General features: G+C 44.5%; 1 protein-coding gene across 1 annotated transcript; it reads right to left on the bottom strand.

Annotated features, from left to right (window-relative positions):
* Positions 1–2535: 2535 nt before the first annotated feature.
* Positions 2536–16185, bottom strand: LOC112117857 (tetranectin). Its single transcript, XM_024215952.2, has 3 exons — positions 15967–16185; positions 6606–6704; positions 2536–3324 (listed from the first exon to the last, which is right to left on the bottom strand). The coding sequence occupies exons 1-3, from the start codon at positions 16070–16072 to the stop codon at positions 2924–2926; spliced, it is 606 nt and encodes a 201-aa protein (XP_024071720.1). The 5' UTR covers positions 16073–16185; the 3' UTR covers positions 2536–2923.
* Positions 16186–18836: the final 2651 nt, after the last annotated feature.

The following is an 18836-nucleotide window of genomic DNA, read 5'->3' on the forward strand; positions in this document are numbered from 1 at the left end:
GAGAGGCTCACGTTTACTGGTTCAGATTGGGGTCTCCAGAGAGGAACAGACAGAGAAAGCACTTTTGGATAAATAACTTGAGTTTAGGCTGACTGAGGGCCTGCTTTCTGATCTAGGAAACAGACAGGACCTTCTGTCCAAGGAGGGCCTCAATTCTTCCTGGGAAGGATTGGAAGGACGATGGCCTACTGAGGCCCCATCAGACTGAGGGTGACCTCTGGGAAGCTTTTAGCAAGTGTAAAGGAACTTTTCCTCCCTCAGTAATGTTTTCATCTTAACAATAAATGTGCTTGCTTATAAAGAGCTGTGTGATGCCAGCAGTCACAGGTTAAGCTGTCCATAGCCTTTGAAGAGAAAGAAAAGTGCAGACTCTGGCCTTTAAGGCAGTCTGGCTTGCTGGGGATAGCACAGCGTAGGCAGGGAACTGTGAAGCCTGGAAAAACCCCAGTCAGGAGGGAGAGAGACCTGGATCTCTGCCCAGGAGAGGTGATGGCTGAGGAGCTAGGAGCCTAAGTGGATGCCCTCAAGGGACCCTGGAGGGGGAGTACAGATGCAGTGTCCTGAACTGTGACACATGCTAATCCCTTTGGCAGTGCAGCAATTGTTGCCCACCAGGCAGGTGTTCAGTTCTGCATTCTAAGGCGGAATGTTGTCTCTTCTCCACTCAGCTGGAGGAAGGGGAGAAGGAAGCAGTCACTGCCCTAGGAAGGGGAAGCACTAGGAGGTAGACAGAATACTGGGCTGGATGGACCTTTGGTCTGACCCAGTATGGCCATTCTTATGCTCTTATGAATTGTTGGTTCCCATTGTTTGCTGCAGCTACTCCCAGTGTGGAAGGAGGAGGAGTTGGCCTTGAGAGGGCTGCTCCCTCTTGAGAGTGAAGACATAGCCTTCCAGAAGCCCCCAGCCAAAGCTACCAGTGCCTCTTGTGACCAGAGGCCCTGCCACCACTCCTGGGGGTGGTGAGGGGATCAGAGATGGGTCTTTTGCCAGCAGGCCATTCTATTGTAGTAAAACTTCCCTTATGATGGAGGGAAGGAAATCCCAGTTTACTATAAAAGGGTTCACTGAATGTATCCCCTGTCTTTGTGCATGTGGAATATATAGTATGTGTATATAGCCTGATAACATAAGGGAGAATCCTGCAAACCATACCATGTAAGAGGTTTTTTTCAATCTTTAATGCCTCTGATCCTCACACTGGTCTGGGGAGCAGCTCTGAAAGGAAACGCTAGCAGCTGGAGAAGAAAGCATTCCATTAAAATCAATTGACTTCATTCTCTGAGCAAAGCTATATAGATTTATTTTATAGTCGTGTGAACAGCGGAGAGTTTGGCAGTAGTATGCTCAGAAGTATGCACTGTCTTCCTGTTTGGCCCTCCTGCTATCAATTCTGAAAGACACCCAGCTCATGTTGTTTATAAACAAAGCAGTGACTTGAAAAATTTCTCCAATGGGCTTTAGAAGAACATGTTACATCTGAGGCCTTTGCATGACAGTGCAAGGAATAAGTAACCTCAACTAAATGGGTTATCATCAAGCACAGCAGACTTAAAGAACCAATGATACATTTGAGCAAACTTTAAGAAAAACAACTTTATCAAAGCCTCATTAAACTGTCATGGTCCAGGCCTGCCATTATTTTTCCATCATTGCATCTTTAAAACAAATGTTCCTATTGAAATGTAATCCTCTTCCTAGCAAACAAATACCGAGACCAGATTTTCAGCTGATGTCAATCATTATAGCTCCGTTGTAGCCAGGGGAGCAAACAAAGCTACACTGATTGACACCAGCTGAAACTCTGGCTCTGAGTGGAGAGGCCATTAAGCCAAAGCAACAGATATGAGAGCATTTCAGTTATGCAATCCGATGACAAGAGTCAGCTAGGGTAACACAGTCCATTGCTAAAATAGATCACATGATCCTTAAAGTGGCTAAATCTGATTTTCTTGGGATTCAATGATCTTTTATACCTCTACAGTTCCCAAAGAGCCCAGCCAATGGCCATATAAACAAACTATATTTTAATGAATGAGTTAGTAAATAATCAGCACTTTCTCTCCAAAATAAAGCTTCCCGGTGGGATTTTTCAGAAGCACCTGGATTAACCACTCCCATTGAAATCAATTTACTTTAGGCCAACTCTAAGTTCTTCTGAAAATCCCACCCTTCTCCTTTATAGATTAGTCTATTTCTTTCTAATTCGCACGAGGATGTCCTATTATCAGAGGGCTCAACCCTGCCAATGTCACAGTAGTACTTTACTCTGCAAGTAGACTCAATTTTAAAAGTCAAAGTCAGGCAAAAAGAACTGGTCCTACTGTTTGGAACAACATATTCATCAGCATGAAACTGATTCTGATCTCGATTACAGTGGATTCTGATTTCACTGAATGAACGCTCAGTCCGTCTCTCCTGACTCCAAACTCCCAGAGTAAGGGGTGCAGGATTGGGCCATGAATCGGCAGGAGGAAAAGATTTGATTAGTTCATGGATAGCTTGATAGAATCAGCAATAATGGAAAGTGAATTGCAGGAAAAGTATCTACAGCAACAATTTAATGAGGCTTATGTAACCTACTCTATGGTTTGCAAAGTTGGAGTGTTGCACTGGTTCTTTATTAAATCACATAAGCCATCCTAATACATTTCTGATGTAAAAAAATATATCTATAAATCATGCCTTAGTAAGAACAATGCAGCTGCTATGGAGTTGGAAGTAGCTTTTAGCCAATTAAAATGCAGCATAGATCTAACGTGCTCTAATGCATTACCAGGCCACGATGACTTTATTTGCAAATAGTTTATCTATTTGTGTATATATATAATGTATATATGTGCAAATAGATAAACTATTTATATATATTCCTGATGCCAAACAGAATAACCTGGCCTACACGTCAGCAGTAGGAGCCCTGCTGTTACACAATCATGAACTGACACACGTACGGCAATTTATCCTTGCATCTCTTGTCAAACCACTTGCCAATGGCAACCCCTGACAAGGCTGCACAGTTCTCCAGTTTGCCGCCATCTGGCTGGGTGGTGATCTCAGTCTCCCAGTTCCGGTAGCGGATGCTGCTGCCTGTCATGTCCACCCATTTGCCCTCAGCCGCCAGGTCATTGATGCCGAGCCAGACATCTGCTTCTGACCCAATGCTCTTCCTCATGTACTCGTAGAGCGCGTCATTTTCATCCCCGTTCTGGGGGGTGCTGAGGGTGCCGCCTTGGGAGATGCAGTCTTCACTGGCCTCGTGATATGTCTTGGTGTCGGAAAACGCAAGGAAGCACTTGAGGTGAATTTTAGTGCCCTTCAAACACACTAAGAAATGACAAAAAGACAAAGTACAAACAGAAAAAGAACATGTTGTAAAGACAGTGCCTGAGAGGGGTCGTCAATAGCAAATGTTACAGTTGAATTCAAAATTTCATTCTGACACCCTGTATAGGAATTGGGTAGTAGTGTATCACTGACAGCCCCCAGTGGTCGGCGGGTGGGGTCGAACCTGGGACCTCTGGAGCTAAATGCATGATTCTCTACTGCATGAGCTAAAAACCACATGGCTCTTAGCTAAGGCTGTAGCAGACTCATTAATCTCTAGATCAGGAGTTCTCAAACTGGGGGTCAGGATCCCTCAGTTGGTCGTGAGGTTATTACATGGGGGGTCACGAGCTGCCAACCTCTACCCCAAACTCCACTTTACCTCCAGCATTTATAATGGTGTTAAATATATAAAAAAGTGTTCTTAATTTATAAGGGGGGGGGTCACACTCAGAGGCTTGCTATGTGAAAGGGGTCACCAGTACAAAAGTTTGAGAACCACTGCTCTAGATGGCCTAGGTACCACTAGAGAGTGCTACACCAAGTAGGCGTGGGTTACAGTAGCTCTTTAAATAATTTGGAAGCCCTATAATGGGCCACTCTGTCTTACACACACTGCTGCTCTGACAGGGTATAGATGTCGCGCGTCCTTGTATGGTTGTATATAATTAGTAAACATGGTTATGTGGAACCCGCTGTGTCCATGTGCCTTCCAAATTCGCATAGAAAGCAAGAACTCAAATCCCCATTTCCCTTTGTTTTAAGTTGCTCCTAAACTTTCCCAAACAAATTCCTCATGGGCTGAACTTTTTCATGCTTGCTCTCGACCCAACATTGCAGAGTTCTGGAAAACTTGTGCATATTTGATGCAGCTGTTTGAGTTATGCAAACATGAAAGAGACTCCCTTTTTCACGGGTTTTGATCAGAAATGTTGCACTTGCATAACTTAAGCTCTTCAGAAAAATGTCCTCCTTGCCCCATTGCTAAAAACTTTTAAGCTTTCTACTCTCTCACAATGATATAGTTGTTAGTAGAAATTACACATTTTTAAAGTTTTAAGCACTGAAAGCCTCTGGGCACCTTATAAAAAAAACCAACCCTAATAGGAGCCATATATGAATATTCAAACTGTTTTTTAAAGTCCCATTGAACCTGGACTTGTGTCTGAAACCTAAATCTAACCCATATTCTTTTTCAAAGAAGATAATTAGATATGGGACAAAATTATCCTCTTTAAGCCACACTGTGGGTCTCAAGTCTATTGCATGTTCTGCCAACGCACCTTCCACTGATGTCGGTGGCAGTTCTTCACATGATATTAGTGTGGAATACTTAGATTGTAAACACTTTGGAACAGGGACCATCTTTTGCTATGTGTCTGTACACGGCCTAGCACACCAGGACTCTGATCCCTGATTTGGGTCCCTAGGCAATAATGTATTACAAACAATAATAATAGAACATGCTATAGTGACCTGATTGCAATGTGGGTCAGACAAAAGGGTGATGGCTGGCTGCACAGCAAAGAGAAAACTGTGGGAAATATTAAAGTACAGGTGTGACGGGTTCAGTCACAGAGACCCCCTTGGAACTGTCACCTGATGTGATGAAACTACCTGTGAGCCTGTTTTCTTTGCCAGCTTGAGACTCCAGAGCCCTGTCTTGTTGAGCCAGACACGTTAGCCTGCTGCAACACAGACCCAGGGTCTGAAACACACACCCAAAGCTGCAAACTTAACTGAAAACAACTCAGCAAGTACTCCTGTCTCCAGCATCCAGACACCCAGCTCCCAATGGGATCCAAACCCCAAATAAATCTGTTTTACTCTGTATAAAGCTTATACAGGGTAAACTCATAAATTGTCCGCCCTCTATAACACTGATAGATATGCACAGCTGTTTGCTCCCCCAGGTATTAATCACTTACTCTGGGTTAATTAATAAACAAAAGTGATTTTAATAAGTATAAAAAGTAGGATTTAAGTGGTTTTAAGTAATAACAGACAGAACAAAGTAAGTTACCAAGCAAAATAAAACAAAACACGCAAGTTTAAGCCTAATACATTAAGACATTGAATACAGGTAAATCTCAGCCTCAGAGATGTTCCAATAAGCTTCTTTCACAGACTAGACTTCTTCCTAGTCTGGGCCCAATCCTTTCCCCTGGTACAGTACTTGTTAGTTTCAACTCAGGTGGTAACTAGGGGATTTCTCATGACTGACAGCCCCCTTTGTTTTGTTTCACCCCCTTTTATAGCTTTGGCACAAGGCAGGAATCTTTTGTCTCTCTGGATTCCCCACCCCTCCTTCTAAATGGAAAAGCACGAGGTTTAAGATGGATTCCAGTTCAGGTGACATGATTACATGTCACAGTAAGACCTCCTTCTTCATTACCTAGTAGCTGGAAGACACATACATAGGAAGGCTTGTAGGTAAACAAATCCATTCACAGTTCATTGATTCTTAATGGCTTCCACTTAACATGTTTACATCAGTCATACAAGTTTATATCTTATTCTCCTAACTCCAGACATAGAAATAATACATGCAGACAAATAGGATGTACACACTCAGTAGCTCATAAGCTTTATAATGATACCTTAGAAGAGATCTTTTGCATGAAGCATATTCTAGTTACATCATATTCATACTTATAAACATATTTCCATAAACATATGGAGTAAAACATCACAACCGGATCCCCTATACTCTATCCCTCTGACTGATGAAGGAAAAATGACCATCTGATTTAGCTTTCTGTGTTGTTGTAGCCGTGTTGGTCCCTGGATATTAGAGAGATAAGGTGGGGGAGGTAATATCTTTTATTGGACCAACTTCTGTTGGTGAGAGAGACAAGCTTTCGAGCTACACAGATCTGAAGAAGAGCTCTGTGAAGTTCAAAAGCTTGTCTCTCTCACCAACAGAAGTTGATCCAATAAACGATATTACCTCACCGATCTTGTCCATCTGATTTAGTGCCACTGTAAAATTCTCAATATTTCTAATGAGAAGTTCCAGCATATAAAGAATTATTGAGCCATATACTGTACAATTAATGCAATTAAAAGTCTGAGCAGCTGCATCTGTCTGGAAATGTTGTGAAAATACCACACATACCATTAATCTAATTATGAATGCATCATTAATGATGAAATTCTAGCCCAAATACACCAGGACCTCTCTTAACACCCTTGTCAACATGTACAGAGAGATTGTAACCACATTTTAATTAGCACCAATCTCAAAGCAATAACTGTGTATTCATCAATGAGCTCTTTACCTGTCTGAAGTGCTTGCTTTTCTTTCAATAAAGCCACCTCCTGGGAGATGTTGTCAATCAGAGCCTTAAGATCTTCAATCATTTTGAGGCTCACACCATCTGTGGAACAAATCAAGAGATGAACACAAACATCTCATGTACATCTAATGAATGCAATTGAGGTTATTAGTGTAACCAGAGCTCCTTCTCTCTCCTCCTTCAAAAGACTCCTTAAAAGACACAGGTTCCGCAACGCATTCTGTTGCAGGATGACCACCTGCCACTGCATTTGTATTATAGTGGCCTATACACTACCACCTTGTGCCTGTACAGCATTTGCCCACTGGGGCATTGAATGTATTACTACTCTGGGACAGTAAAGGGGCAGTGTGTGGAACTATGGATCTGATCCAAAGCCCACTGAAGTCAATAAGAGTCCTTCCATTGATTTCAATGAGCTTTGGATGAATTTCTTGGATCAATAATACAAACAGAAGGGAATTGTCGAAGAAGTCCTTAACAGAGTTCTTCTGGCTCTGTCCATACACTTTAAAGAATTTAAAGGATTAATATGTTCTCAAAAGCTTCTGAGCAAGTGTTCTCAGCATGACAGCATGTTCTAATGGTGTAATGCTACCCAAGTATCTCTGTTAGCAGAGCATATCAAGCTTCGGTATCCTTGGTGGAGTTGCTTAGAACTGCCTGGAATGGGTTCCTCCTGCTTAGAGAAAACTGGTTCCTGTGTGTGTGGTTGAGTTGAATCTATTACTAAAACTCATGTATTCTGTTATGTGTTTCACTCTTCAGACTCTTAAAGACTGTTTACTCCATACACTACAATTCTAATAGGGGAATAGTAAGGTCATACCGAAGTTTGAGTGAGAAACCATGGTTACACATGTAGTTAAAGAAACTGTAGACTCCACAGAGTTAGCCGATGAGTGAGAATGAACAAAACTTTCAGGTAGTGAATTCCACACAGCAAAGATTCTTAGGGGAAGAATGGATTTTGGAAACAGTCATTGTGTTCAGTAGGGTCCCTGAAATAGTCTTATCTATGCTCAAGGATCCATTTTTCTCCCATTGTTGATGGAGTACTGGACGCTCACCAGAGGCCATCAGCACTGTTCTCTTGGCTTCCATTCTAGGTGGACAGTACAGAAGAATATGAAGCACTAAGTCCCACTGCACCCCGCTTCTGGAGTCGAGTGCAATTTCCCTGCAGCACTCCTAGCCCCTGCTGGCTTGGAAGCTCAGGACACAAACATGGGAGATTTGGCATGCTCACAGGGCTGGCCAAGTTTATTCTCTTTATTATTGCCTGATGTTTTCCATTTAAAATATGCACGGTCAGCACAAGACCAAACAACATTGCATTGCAACTAATGGCAACTCAAGCAAAACATATTCAGATGGCGTAAATCAACATAGTTGTATTGAAATTAGCGGCGCCATGGTGATTGACACCAGCTGAGGCTCTAGCCCAGAATTTCTATTTTGGAGAACATATCTCTTACAATCTTTACAGACAGACTAGCCTGAGGGTTTTTAAACTTGTTTCTCCTGTTACTCCATATTCAACCACTTTTCTATGGAAAGTCACCTCAGAGAAAACTTTGAACTGGTTCCCAAAGTTTTCCTAGGAGCCCTGGGCAAGGTTAGATCCTCTCTCTCTCTTTCTCCTTCCCCACCACCACCCCTCGGCCAATTAGTTTAGTTTATCTAATGATCCCTATCTACATACTTCCTGAGCCCCTCCAAACTACTGAACCCTCCCTCTCCCTCCAAATCTTGTGCTCTTGCTTTTTTCCCATAGGGACAATGGCTTAGTTAATTTTCTTGAAGTGGGGTGTGAAGAACTTTTTGAGAGAGAGAGGCAAGTCAGAGAGATGAGTTTTGCATTTAGTCCTGAAGAGACTGAGGCCTGTAATGGCTGTTGTCTCTTGCGAGCCTGGTCTGTAGCTTTGGTCCAGCTCCTGGGAGAGTCTCCCTTGTCTCCCATGATCATGCGCCGCCCCACACCCCGTTGGATGACACTTCCGTTGCTCCAGTGGAGTGCAGTTCTCATGATAGGCCAGGGTCATGCTGGGAGAGAGGTCTCACTGGTAGCTAGGGCTAGTCCCATAGAGAGCTTTGAATGTCATGACAGAGACCATGAACTGGACTCCGTATTCAGTAGGAAGCCTGGGTCATTGTGTCTTCACTGCTGTTTTTAGAATGTGAGCTAGATTAAAGCTAGCTGGAGTATGCCGCCCCAAGCTGCAAATCTCACCTTCAGCTGTCGTGTGGACATACCCAGAGAAGGGGAATTTTCTAGTAGTGTTGGCTCTGCAGGAGGTGGCCTGCCAGAGAGGTTGGAGGGAGCAAGAAGCTATGGGGTCTCCACAGGGATGGCCCCTGTCTTCAGTGGCCCCCTAGCGATCCATGAGTTTCATGGATTTTAAGACCAGAAGGGACTGTGATGAACAGCTGGTCTGATCTCTGTTCCAGATGGGTACTGACCCTCACTGTTAAAAATGGGAAGTCTGTTTTTGGGGACCAGATCATTTGGTCCATCTATGGGGATTACATACCTCACTCTCACCAAAGAAGTGATCCAGTGGAGACTCCATGAGGTTTCCCTCCTGATTTTCTGTACCCTATGTGGGGTTTTCTGGGAGTGGGGGTGATCTAGCCTTTAGGAGTGATAAGATTATAAAACAATATTTAGTTCTTCTTTGGTACTCTCCTACCACTCTATTGAAGCCATTTCCCATGTAATTAAATGTGCCATTATCACTAATGTCACCAATCTATGGCTTAGTTAGAGTAATTGCAACTGCTGTAACCAGCTACTAATTGGTACTCTGGTTACTCTCATTAAGAAATAATTGAGCTTTTATCCCTTTGATGTTGCAGCAAACAGGACAAGAAGGGGGTGGTATTCACTGTATCTACACAGCTGCTCCCAAGAAACTATTTCTATACCTATCCTGCCATAAATGTGGTGGTGTTTTTATGGGGGAACCTGATGTGGTAAAAGCAAATGTGACAATCTACGCATGCAGACTATAGGCCAGGTCTATCCCGGAAATGCCAGCTATGGTGAATTGATTAAGTAAGCAGAGTTACTACCTGAGATCAGTTGGAAAGCAACATTGAAAGCCCTATAAAAGACGAGCAGTGAAGATTATCCTGTGTCATGAATAGGAAACAAAAGCATCAAGAGGAATGTATTGAGCTGCTTTAATCATTGCTCAATTAACTTTAATGGGTTTCATTAACACTGAAGCATTAGTTATTATTTTGGTACCTTTGAGGAAAACACATCGTGGGAAACTTCCCATTAATACAGCTGCTTTTGTAAGGGAGCCTCTCTAGCAATGTAATGGCTAGTAGCCTTAACCCAACATACGACCACAAAAAGAGGAAGGATGGTTTTATGGCTAAAGTACAGGAGTTCTGGCATCTAATCCTGGCTCTGCCACAAACACTGTGTGTGGTTCTTGGGGAAGTTACTTGTCTTAACCCCTCTATGCCTCACTTCCTCCATCTGCAAAGGGTGACAGCAATTCTCCCTCAGAGGGTGTTGTGAGGCTTAGGGCTCGTCTGCACAGGGCATAATTCCCGAATCAAGCCCTGTGTGGGGACTTAAGCTGAAATAAAAGTGCCTTGTTCTAGATTAGTTTAAGATTGTGTAGTTAAGGTACTGCAAAGAGATTTAGGACGCTTGAAAGTAGATTAAGCTAAACAGCAGCACGGCACTCTTATTGTGGAGTTTTTCAGGAACAGCTGGTGGACTTTAAATTCACACCCTACTTTAATCCAAATGAATTTTCAGGTGCAGACACGCCCTAAATTCATGAATGTTTCTAAAGAGTTTTGAGGATCTAGAATGGAAGATGCCATGGAAGTATAATTTTTTTATCACATCAAAAAAAATTGTTAAAGAACATTGAAGTGGCAAAGTCAAGCACTCAAATGTTAGGCAACAACAGAATTAAGGTTTCCTGTGCAAGCTTAACTTGGCTCCCTTGTACATATGCATTGTGATACACTTTTTAATTACACGATCATATACTGGTTTCCCACAGTGCCCCTGCCTCAATCAGTGAATGGGGAGTTATTCAACATTTCTCCTCCTCATTCAGTGTATGGCCTCAAGACTTAGTTATTTTACACCAGTGAAGCCCTGCTTTGAATACAAGATGATTCTTTTCTTCCTGGGCATTTCTATAGTGCTCTCCCCATAATATCTGAGAACTTCATAAACATTAATGAGTTTCTCTCCCCTGTGAGGAGAGGTGGTGTTATTGTCCTCATTTTACAGATGGGGACGAAAGTCACAGAGAGATTAAGGCCAAAATTGTCAAAAGTCTCCATTCATTTTGGGTGCTCCATTTAAGACATCTAAGGTCTGATTGTTTCTCTCTTTTTTTTTTTAGAGAATTTAGCAATTGTATAGTACTTTATATGTTCAAAGCACAGTTCTCATTGACTTCAGCTGCAGTCATAAGCACCGAGCACCTCTGCAAATCTGGCACCAAGAAAATGAGGAACACAAAATTGGCGGCCAACTGTGAAAAGTTTGGTTTAAGTGACTTGCCCAGCATCACACAGGAACTCTGTGGCAGAGGCAGGGTTAGAATCCAATTCTCCAAGGCGCCATTCAACTTCTTTAACTACGGGGCCTTCCCTTCTCTCCCTGCAAGCTTCTGCCTCGTTCACTACACACCTTCCGACTTCTGTAACAAATAAGGCCCAGACCACAGCCACATTCATTACACAACCCTGATTTATCCACAGAGCACCATTATCCTTTGCGCTGAATGAGGTAGGGGTCAATAATGTCATTCATAAATGGAAGGGGAAAACTCCATCAAGGAAGAAAGACTGTGTAGCTAAGGTATTGCAGTGGGATGCAGGAGGTATGGGTTAAATTCCCGGTTCTGGTACTGATCTCCTGTATGAACCTGAGAGAGCTTACTCTCTCTGTGCCTCAATTCCCCATTTGAAAATAGGGATAATAACCCTTTCTCTATCTCCCAGTGCTATTGCGAGGATTAATTCCTGTCTCAAGGATGGACAGAGCCTATGGACATCATAATAAAGCCTATACATTTTTTAAAAAGCGATCATAGTAAATCCAAATATCTGTGATAAGCCGTTTCTGTGGAACCTGTGTATAATTGAGCAGTAAAGACAGCCTGTAATACACTCATCTGATCTGAACCCCATGAAGAAATCCATTAAGATTCAGATGGAGACTACTCCTGTTCAGTTGTTTGTCTTTAAATAATCTAGCCTGATTTAGAGCATGGAAACATTCAGCTGAGACTGGTTAAATGGTCGAAAGAAAATCTTTCCTAAAGCCATTTTCTGCTATAATTCGTGTAGTGTGTATCTTGTGCATACATAGACTGTCAATGAGAAATACATGCTGTGGTGTTGTCTCAGTGAGTTATACACAGCTGATATTCTACCGTCCATGAATTTTTGTGACCCTTGATGGCACTACTTGCAGAGAGAGCAGAAAAGGCAGTGGAACTCTTTCCACGTGGGATGTGTTCACATTATAGTTGAAAGATGCTTATCATAAACACCCAGCTGTTGTAGCAAGGTACTACATGACTTCCCTGACCACTGTGGATAGCAATATTTTCTGAGAACTTTTCTAGCCAGACTGGTCTATAACCCACTCCTCATTAAGCCACAGCACGGTCGTATAATGTGGTTTGAACAGTTCTCACAGAAAATAATCTCCACACTGATCAGGGAAGCCATGCTAAAACCCTTAAACTCAGTTTTCGCCATTGAAATACAGCCGATGAAAAGTATCTTCTAAAGCTAGCAAATGTAAATTCTGGTGGCTAGCATTCTCCTGGTGGGAACTGCTTACAGCTCAATTTGTGACTGACATGCCTCAACATGTTTGAAGATCTGCTTCACAGAAGTGCTTGCTAGCCACATCTCTTGAGCTGTGATTTTTTCAAAGCTGCCTAGAGGATTTAGACACCCAATTCCCATTAATTTTATTGGGAATTAGGCATCCAAACCCCTAGAATCTATTTTAGTAGGTGCTTCTATTACCTCATCACTGTAGTGTCTGAGTGCCTCACGAACTTTAATGCATTTATCCTCACAACACCCTAGTGAGGGAGGGAAATACCATTATCTCCATTTGATAGATGGTGAATTCAGGCCCAGGGAAAGTAAGGCTTTGTCTGCACCAGGGGTGGGCAAACTATGGCCCACGGGCCAGATCCGGCCCTGTCAGGGCTTTGGATACAACCCACAGGATTGCCACTCCTGTGGCGCCATGGGTTCCGCGCCACTCCCAGAAGCTGCCGGCACCACGTCCCTGCGGCCCCTGGGAGAGGGGGGCCAGAGGGCTCCACGCGCTGCACTCGCCTGTGGGTACCTCCCGCGAAGCTCCCATTGGGCAGGAACGGGGAACTGTGGCCAATGGGAGCCTCGGGGGAGGTACCCACAGGCGAGGGCAGCACGCGGAGCCCTCTGCCCCCCACCCCCCAAGGGACACAGGGACATGGTGCTGGCTGCTTCCCGGAGCGGCGCAGGGCCAGGTCCAGGGCAGGCAAACAGGGAGCCTGCCCTGGCCCCGGTGCACACTGCTGTCACCCTGGAGCCACTCCAGGTAAGTGGTGGCGGGCCGGAGCCCACACCCTGAACCCTCCTGCACCCTGCATCCTAACCCCCTGCCACACCCCAACCCCCTGCCCTAAGCCCCCTGCCTGCACCCCAAACCCCTGCTGCACCTCACACCCCTTCTGCACCCCAACCCCCTGCCCTGAGCCCCCTCCCACATTGCAGGGCCGCCCAGAGGGGGAGGCAAGTGGGGCAATTTGCCCCAGGCCCCGGGCCCCACAGGGGCCCCCACGAGAGTTTTTCGGGGTCCTTCACTCACTCCGGGGGGCCCGGAAAACTCTCGTGGGGCCCGGGCCGCCGGAGCTTCTTCCGCTCCAGGTCTTCGGCGGCAATTCGGTGGCGGGGGGTCCTTCCGCCCCAGGACCCACCACCAAAGTGCCCTGAAGACCCGCGGTGGGGGGTCCTTCCGCCCCGGGACCCGCCGCCGAAGTGCAGCAGTGGGGGCCCCCTGCCACCAAAGACCCCAGGCCCCCTGAATCCTCTTGGCAGCCCTGCCACACTGTGCACCCCTCCTCTGCCCCAACCCCTTGCCCTGAGCCCCTTCCTGCACACCACACCCGCACACACACCCCGCACTCCCTCCCGCACCCCAACCCCCTGCCCCAGCCCTACGTTCATGGCCCTGCATGCAATTTCCCCACCCCGATATGTCCCTCGGGCCAAAAAGTTTGTCCACCCCAGGTCTACACTAAAAGCACTACAGCACTGATGCAGTGGTGCCATTGTAGCGCGTCTGGTGAAGACACTCTATGCCAATGGGAGAGAGCTCTCCCGTTGGCATAATTTCTCCACCTCCCACAAGATGCGGTAGCTATGTCAGAGGGAGAAGCTCTGTCCACACCGGTGCTTAGGTCAGTGTAACTTACGTCACTCAGGGTGTGGATTATTCACACCCCTGAGCAACATAATTTATACCGAAGTTAGTGGTAGTGTAGACAAGGGCTAAGGGTATGTCTCCACTGCAATGTGGGGTGTGGTTGAAGCTCAGGTAGGCGTAGCCGCACAACCTTTAACCTAGGTACCACAGCTTGAAGGGGTTTCCATCATATACAGGGTTTACAGTTTGGTTCAATGGCTCTCAGCACCCCCACTGTACAAATTGTTCCAGCACCCCCTGAGTATAGACAGGGCCGGCTCCAGGCACCAGCTTGGCAAGCAAGTGCTTGGGGCAGCCACTCCGGAGAGGGGCAGCACGTCCAGCTATTCGGCGGCAATTCGGCGGACGGTCCCTCACTCCCGCTCGGAGCGAAGGACCTCCCGCTGAATTGCCGCCACAGTTCGCGGCTTTTTTTTTTTTTTTTTGGCTGTTTTTGGTGGCAAAAACCCTGGAGCCAGCCCTGAGTATAGAAGTGATTGGTCATGAATTTACACCTCATTGTTTCAGTTTGGTAACTTTTTTTCCTCCCCTTTCTTTGTTGAAATCATTGAAAATGAAAAAAATCTTTGACCGAAAACTGCCAGAGGCCAAAAAAAAAGTTTTGGAGTGTGGATGAAAATGTTGGAGGAAAGCAGACATTTTCAGTGACAATTTTCATTCCATTGAAGAAAATTGTGATGGAAAATTTTTAACCAACCCTACTGAAGAGCCCAGTTGTCAGCAAACAGTTGCAAAGAGAAAAATCCATTGCTATATCGAGTGAAGCAAAATTCCTTTGAGAAACACAAATGCACCTACTGGTACAAGTTGGAGGGAGGGGAGGGGATGCAACACATACACATGCCCTGCACCAGTGGAGGTGAGAGAGTGTTTTGGACCCTTACTGCGATATTTTTTTAAAAATAAACATGATTAGGGACTTCACTGAAAGGCCAGGCACAAGGAAAAGCTCATTCAAATACAAACTTCTGAGGAAAAATAACCAAACTGGGAAGAGGCTACAGAAAATGACTGGCCAAGTAAATGGTTTGTTTAAACATCTTCTTCTTTCAGGTTTGCTCCAAGATGAAAATCCCATGTTTAAAAGGAATTCAAATATCTGTAGCAACAGTCTGACACATCTGTGAAACTGTCTTCCCCAAAGTATTTCCCCACAAATTCTAAGGGCTGGAGTGAGCTCACAGTAGTCATCAGTTACTCACCCGAGTTGTTCTTCAATTATTTGTATTGTGCAGAAACAGGGACTGGTGAGTAAACCCCAGTGCATTTATTTTTCTATACACTATCTGCTAATGATTACTCTTTACTAGATGTAGCTGAAGTACAACTTAATATACACTTGAGGCAAATGTTTTAAAATAGGATTTGGAGACCACTGCTGGTATTTGTTACTAAAGTTATATAATCATAGACATTCTGTACTTCCTCTGTTTCTTGGAGTAAATATTCTGTCTACTCTGCCTCTGAATTTACATCAACTCTTTTCCTTCTGTCATTTTATTTTCCTCTTAAAATGGAATGGGGGAGATTAAGGATCATCAAAATGAGGTTTTTATGCAGGAAAAAATGGTAGAAACATAGAGATAATATATATAGTATGTTGCTATCTGAATTTTAGAACAAATGGTTCACTATGGGGACATCTTGCAGAATTTAATAGAAGACAATACCTTTGGGAAGATTTTTTTTTAACTAAGCAATAGAATTTAAATTTCCTTGCTATAGAATTCTGCAGGATGGGTCAAAGATCTTGTAGAAAAAAAAAGCTGATGCTCTATTAAAGTCTATATGTTTTTAGAATGATTTTGATAAAATGCTGTTAAATACAGGCCCACCAAATGAACCTTCCCAGCGCCCTACCTTTCTTGGAGCTCGCTGGCTTTTGCTTGAATGTGGAAGCTTGCTGGACTGTAACCTGCACAAGGCAAAAGAGGCACAGAAGCAAGCAGGCGCCTCGAAACTCCATTCTGCTGCTGCTCCTGACCGAGTGGATTTGGAGTGGCGTTGATCTGCCCTGAGCCAGCCTTCTTAACACAGGCTTTAATCAAAAATGTCTGTCCAAGAAATCCTTCCAGACTCGCTCACAGCATTCCAGGGACAAGAGGGAGAAAGAATTCCACTGAGAGCAGGGACAAATGCAGTATCCTGGGCTTAGAGAAAGTTCAGAGAATTCCAGTGGACAAAGGAAAAAAGGGATGATTCTTTTATTTCTTAGGATGTTTTTTTTTAAGCACGTCAGATTGTGAGGCAAATTAACCCTGGTTAGTGATTTAAAAATATAGATGTTTATTGTGTCCTGAATGATTTCCTGTGGATTTCAGTAAAGCTCTAAGGGATCGATCCTGTGTTCCTTATACATCCCAAACTCCCATTGGAATCACTGGGAGTTCGGGATGCAAAATGAGTGTAAATTTGGCTCCTAAGGCTATAGCTGGGACCCCCAGATTGTCCCCTCCCAGGGGGATACCTCACAGGGTTCCTTTCAGCAGGAAAACATCAGGAGGGTCTCATCATGGTATTTCCCCCAAATTGTTTGGCATGGGCTGCCCCTTGACTGCAACAAAGTGAGATTCCCTGATACTAGAAGCCAGGGCCATTCACACGGAAGCCCCATGCCTCCATGTTGTCCATCTGCCCCCTTTCAGCTCTCTCTAACTCTCCACCATGGCTTTCTCTGCAGGCAGCAACCCTCGGTTGCCATGAGAAGTGGGAGTTAGAGGAGAAGAGTGGAGAACAAGTATTGTTCCATCTCCTCAGTGCCTAGGGAACCATCTCACAAGTTAATATAGTTGGACCAGCTTCTGGGGGGTGGGATTCCCCAGGGGGTTGAGGGGAGGAACAATGTGTTTCCATCATCCTTTCCTCTCCCGATCCCACCCCCTCACATGTGCTGGCTCACTATGTCCAGGAAGAATGGGAGATAATGCCATGAAGGGGGCTGGTCCCTTTTCCCCTTCGTTTGGGCCAGAGGAGCCTGCAGCTGCACAAGGCCTGATCTGGCTCTAGAGCAGTTAATATAATTTTCAACATAGTTTTGTATTGGTAAATGATAAAATCATAGAAATGTAGCTCTGGAATGGACCTCAAGAGGTCATATGTTCCAGTCCCCTGCACTGAGTCAGGACTCAGTATTATTCTAGACCATCCCTGACAGGTGTTTTTCTAACTGTTCTTAAAAACCGCCAATGACACAGATTTCATCAACCTCCCTAGGTAATTTGTTCCAGAGCTTAAGTACTCTGACAGGTAGGAAACTTTTCCTAATGTTTAATCTAAATCTTGCTTACAACACTCCTGCTAAGACATCCCAGAATGATGTTCACTTTGTTTGCAAACGTGTGTTACGTTGTTGACTCATATTTAGTTTGTGATCCAGGAAAAACCCCAGATCCTTTTCTGCAGTGCTCCGTCCTAGGCAGTCATTTCCCATTTTATATTTCCTTCCTAAGTGCAGTACTTTAAATTTGTCCTTATTGAATTTCATCCTATTTATTTCAGACAATTTTCCCAGTTTATCTAGATCATTTTTAATTGTAATCCTGTCCTCAAAGCACTTGCAACCCCTCCCAGCTTGGTGTCTTCTGAAAACTTTAAAAGTGTACTCTCTCTGCCATTATCCATAATCATTTGTGAAAATACTGAATAGAACCAGACCCAGGACAAATCCCTGTGGGGCCCCACTCGATATGCCCTTCCAACTTGATTGTAAACAATTGATCCAGCTTCTTGTCCACTGTAACCCCTAGGTCGTTTTCTACAGAACTGCTTCCTAGTCATTCGGTCCCTAGTCTGTAACAGTGAATGGGATTCTTCCATCCTAAGTGCAGGACTCTGCACTTGTCCTTGTTGAACCTCATCAGGTTTCTTTTGGCCCTATCCTCTAATTTGTCTAGGTCCTTCTGTATCCTATCCCTACCCTCCAGCGTATCTACCACTCCTCCCAGTTTAGTGTCATCTGCAAACTTGCTGAGAGTGCAGTCCACGCCATCCTTCAGATCATTAATGAAGATAGTGAACAAAACCGGCTCCAGGACCGACCCTTGGGGCACTCCGCTTGAAACCGGCTGCCAACTAGACACGGAGTTTCGGGTCATTGAGGGTCTCTTGGTTAAGCCAGTGATCTCTTACCATACTTCCTAGCATCAAAGAAAGTGGAATGCCAAGCATTCTTTATGGCTCGGTGCTCTTTGCATTGTACAGCACTGTTATGCTGCTGCCTGACCGAAGAGAACCATTTTCTAGCTTGTACATTGGTAATGACTTTCCTCTGTTTCTTAAATAATTGCTAGTCCAGGGCCCAACCTTACACCTACTGAAGTCAACTGGAGTTTTTGACAGTGATGTCAAAGGCAGCAGGATTGGGCCTATGCATTTCACGGACCAAAAAGACAGATCAGTGTTGTAAACTGCAGCCTCCTAGTGCCCTTCACTGGATCCTCACAATTGTCTAGCTTCTGTACTCCAGACCAGATATTGATCCCAAGCTACAGGTTGGCCCTTTTACTTTGCCCAGGCATTATAGCATTGGTACCTGTTTTTCAAGTGATAAAAGGGGGGAAAAGTCACACAAATACTTCTTCTGTGTAAGGAAAAACAACTTCCCTGGGTGATGAGGGCAGAATGCTCCTGGGATTGGCTATGGGATAGCGAGCCTTTTGTTTCTAGGTTTTAGTCCTAATCCAGCCCATATTGTTCAGTGTCGGAAAATCCAATGGCTGTTTGGTCTGTTT

Source organism: Terrapene carolina, unplaced genomic scaffold (genome assembly GCF_002925995.2).
Source record: "Terrapene carolina triunguis isolate 2854851 unplaced genomic scaffold, T_m_triunguis-2.0 Scaffold34021, whole genome shotgun sequence".
NCBI classification, from domain to species: domain Eukaryota; kingdom Metazoa; phylum Chordata; order Testudines; family Emydidae; genus Terrapene; species Terrapene triunguis.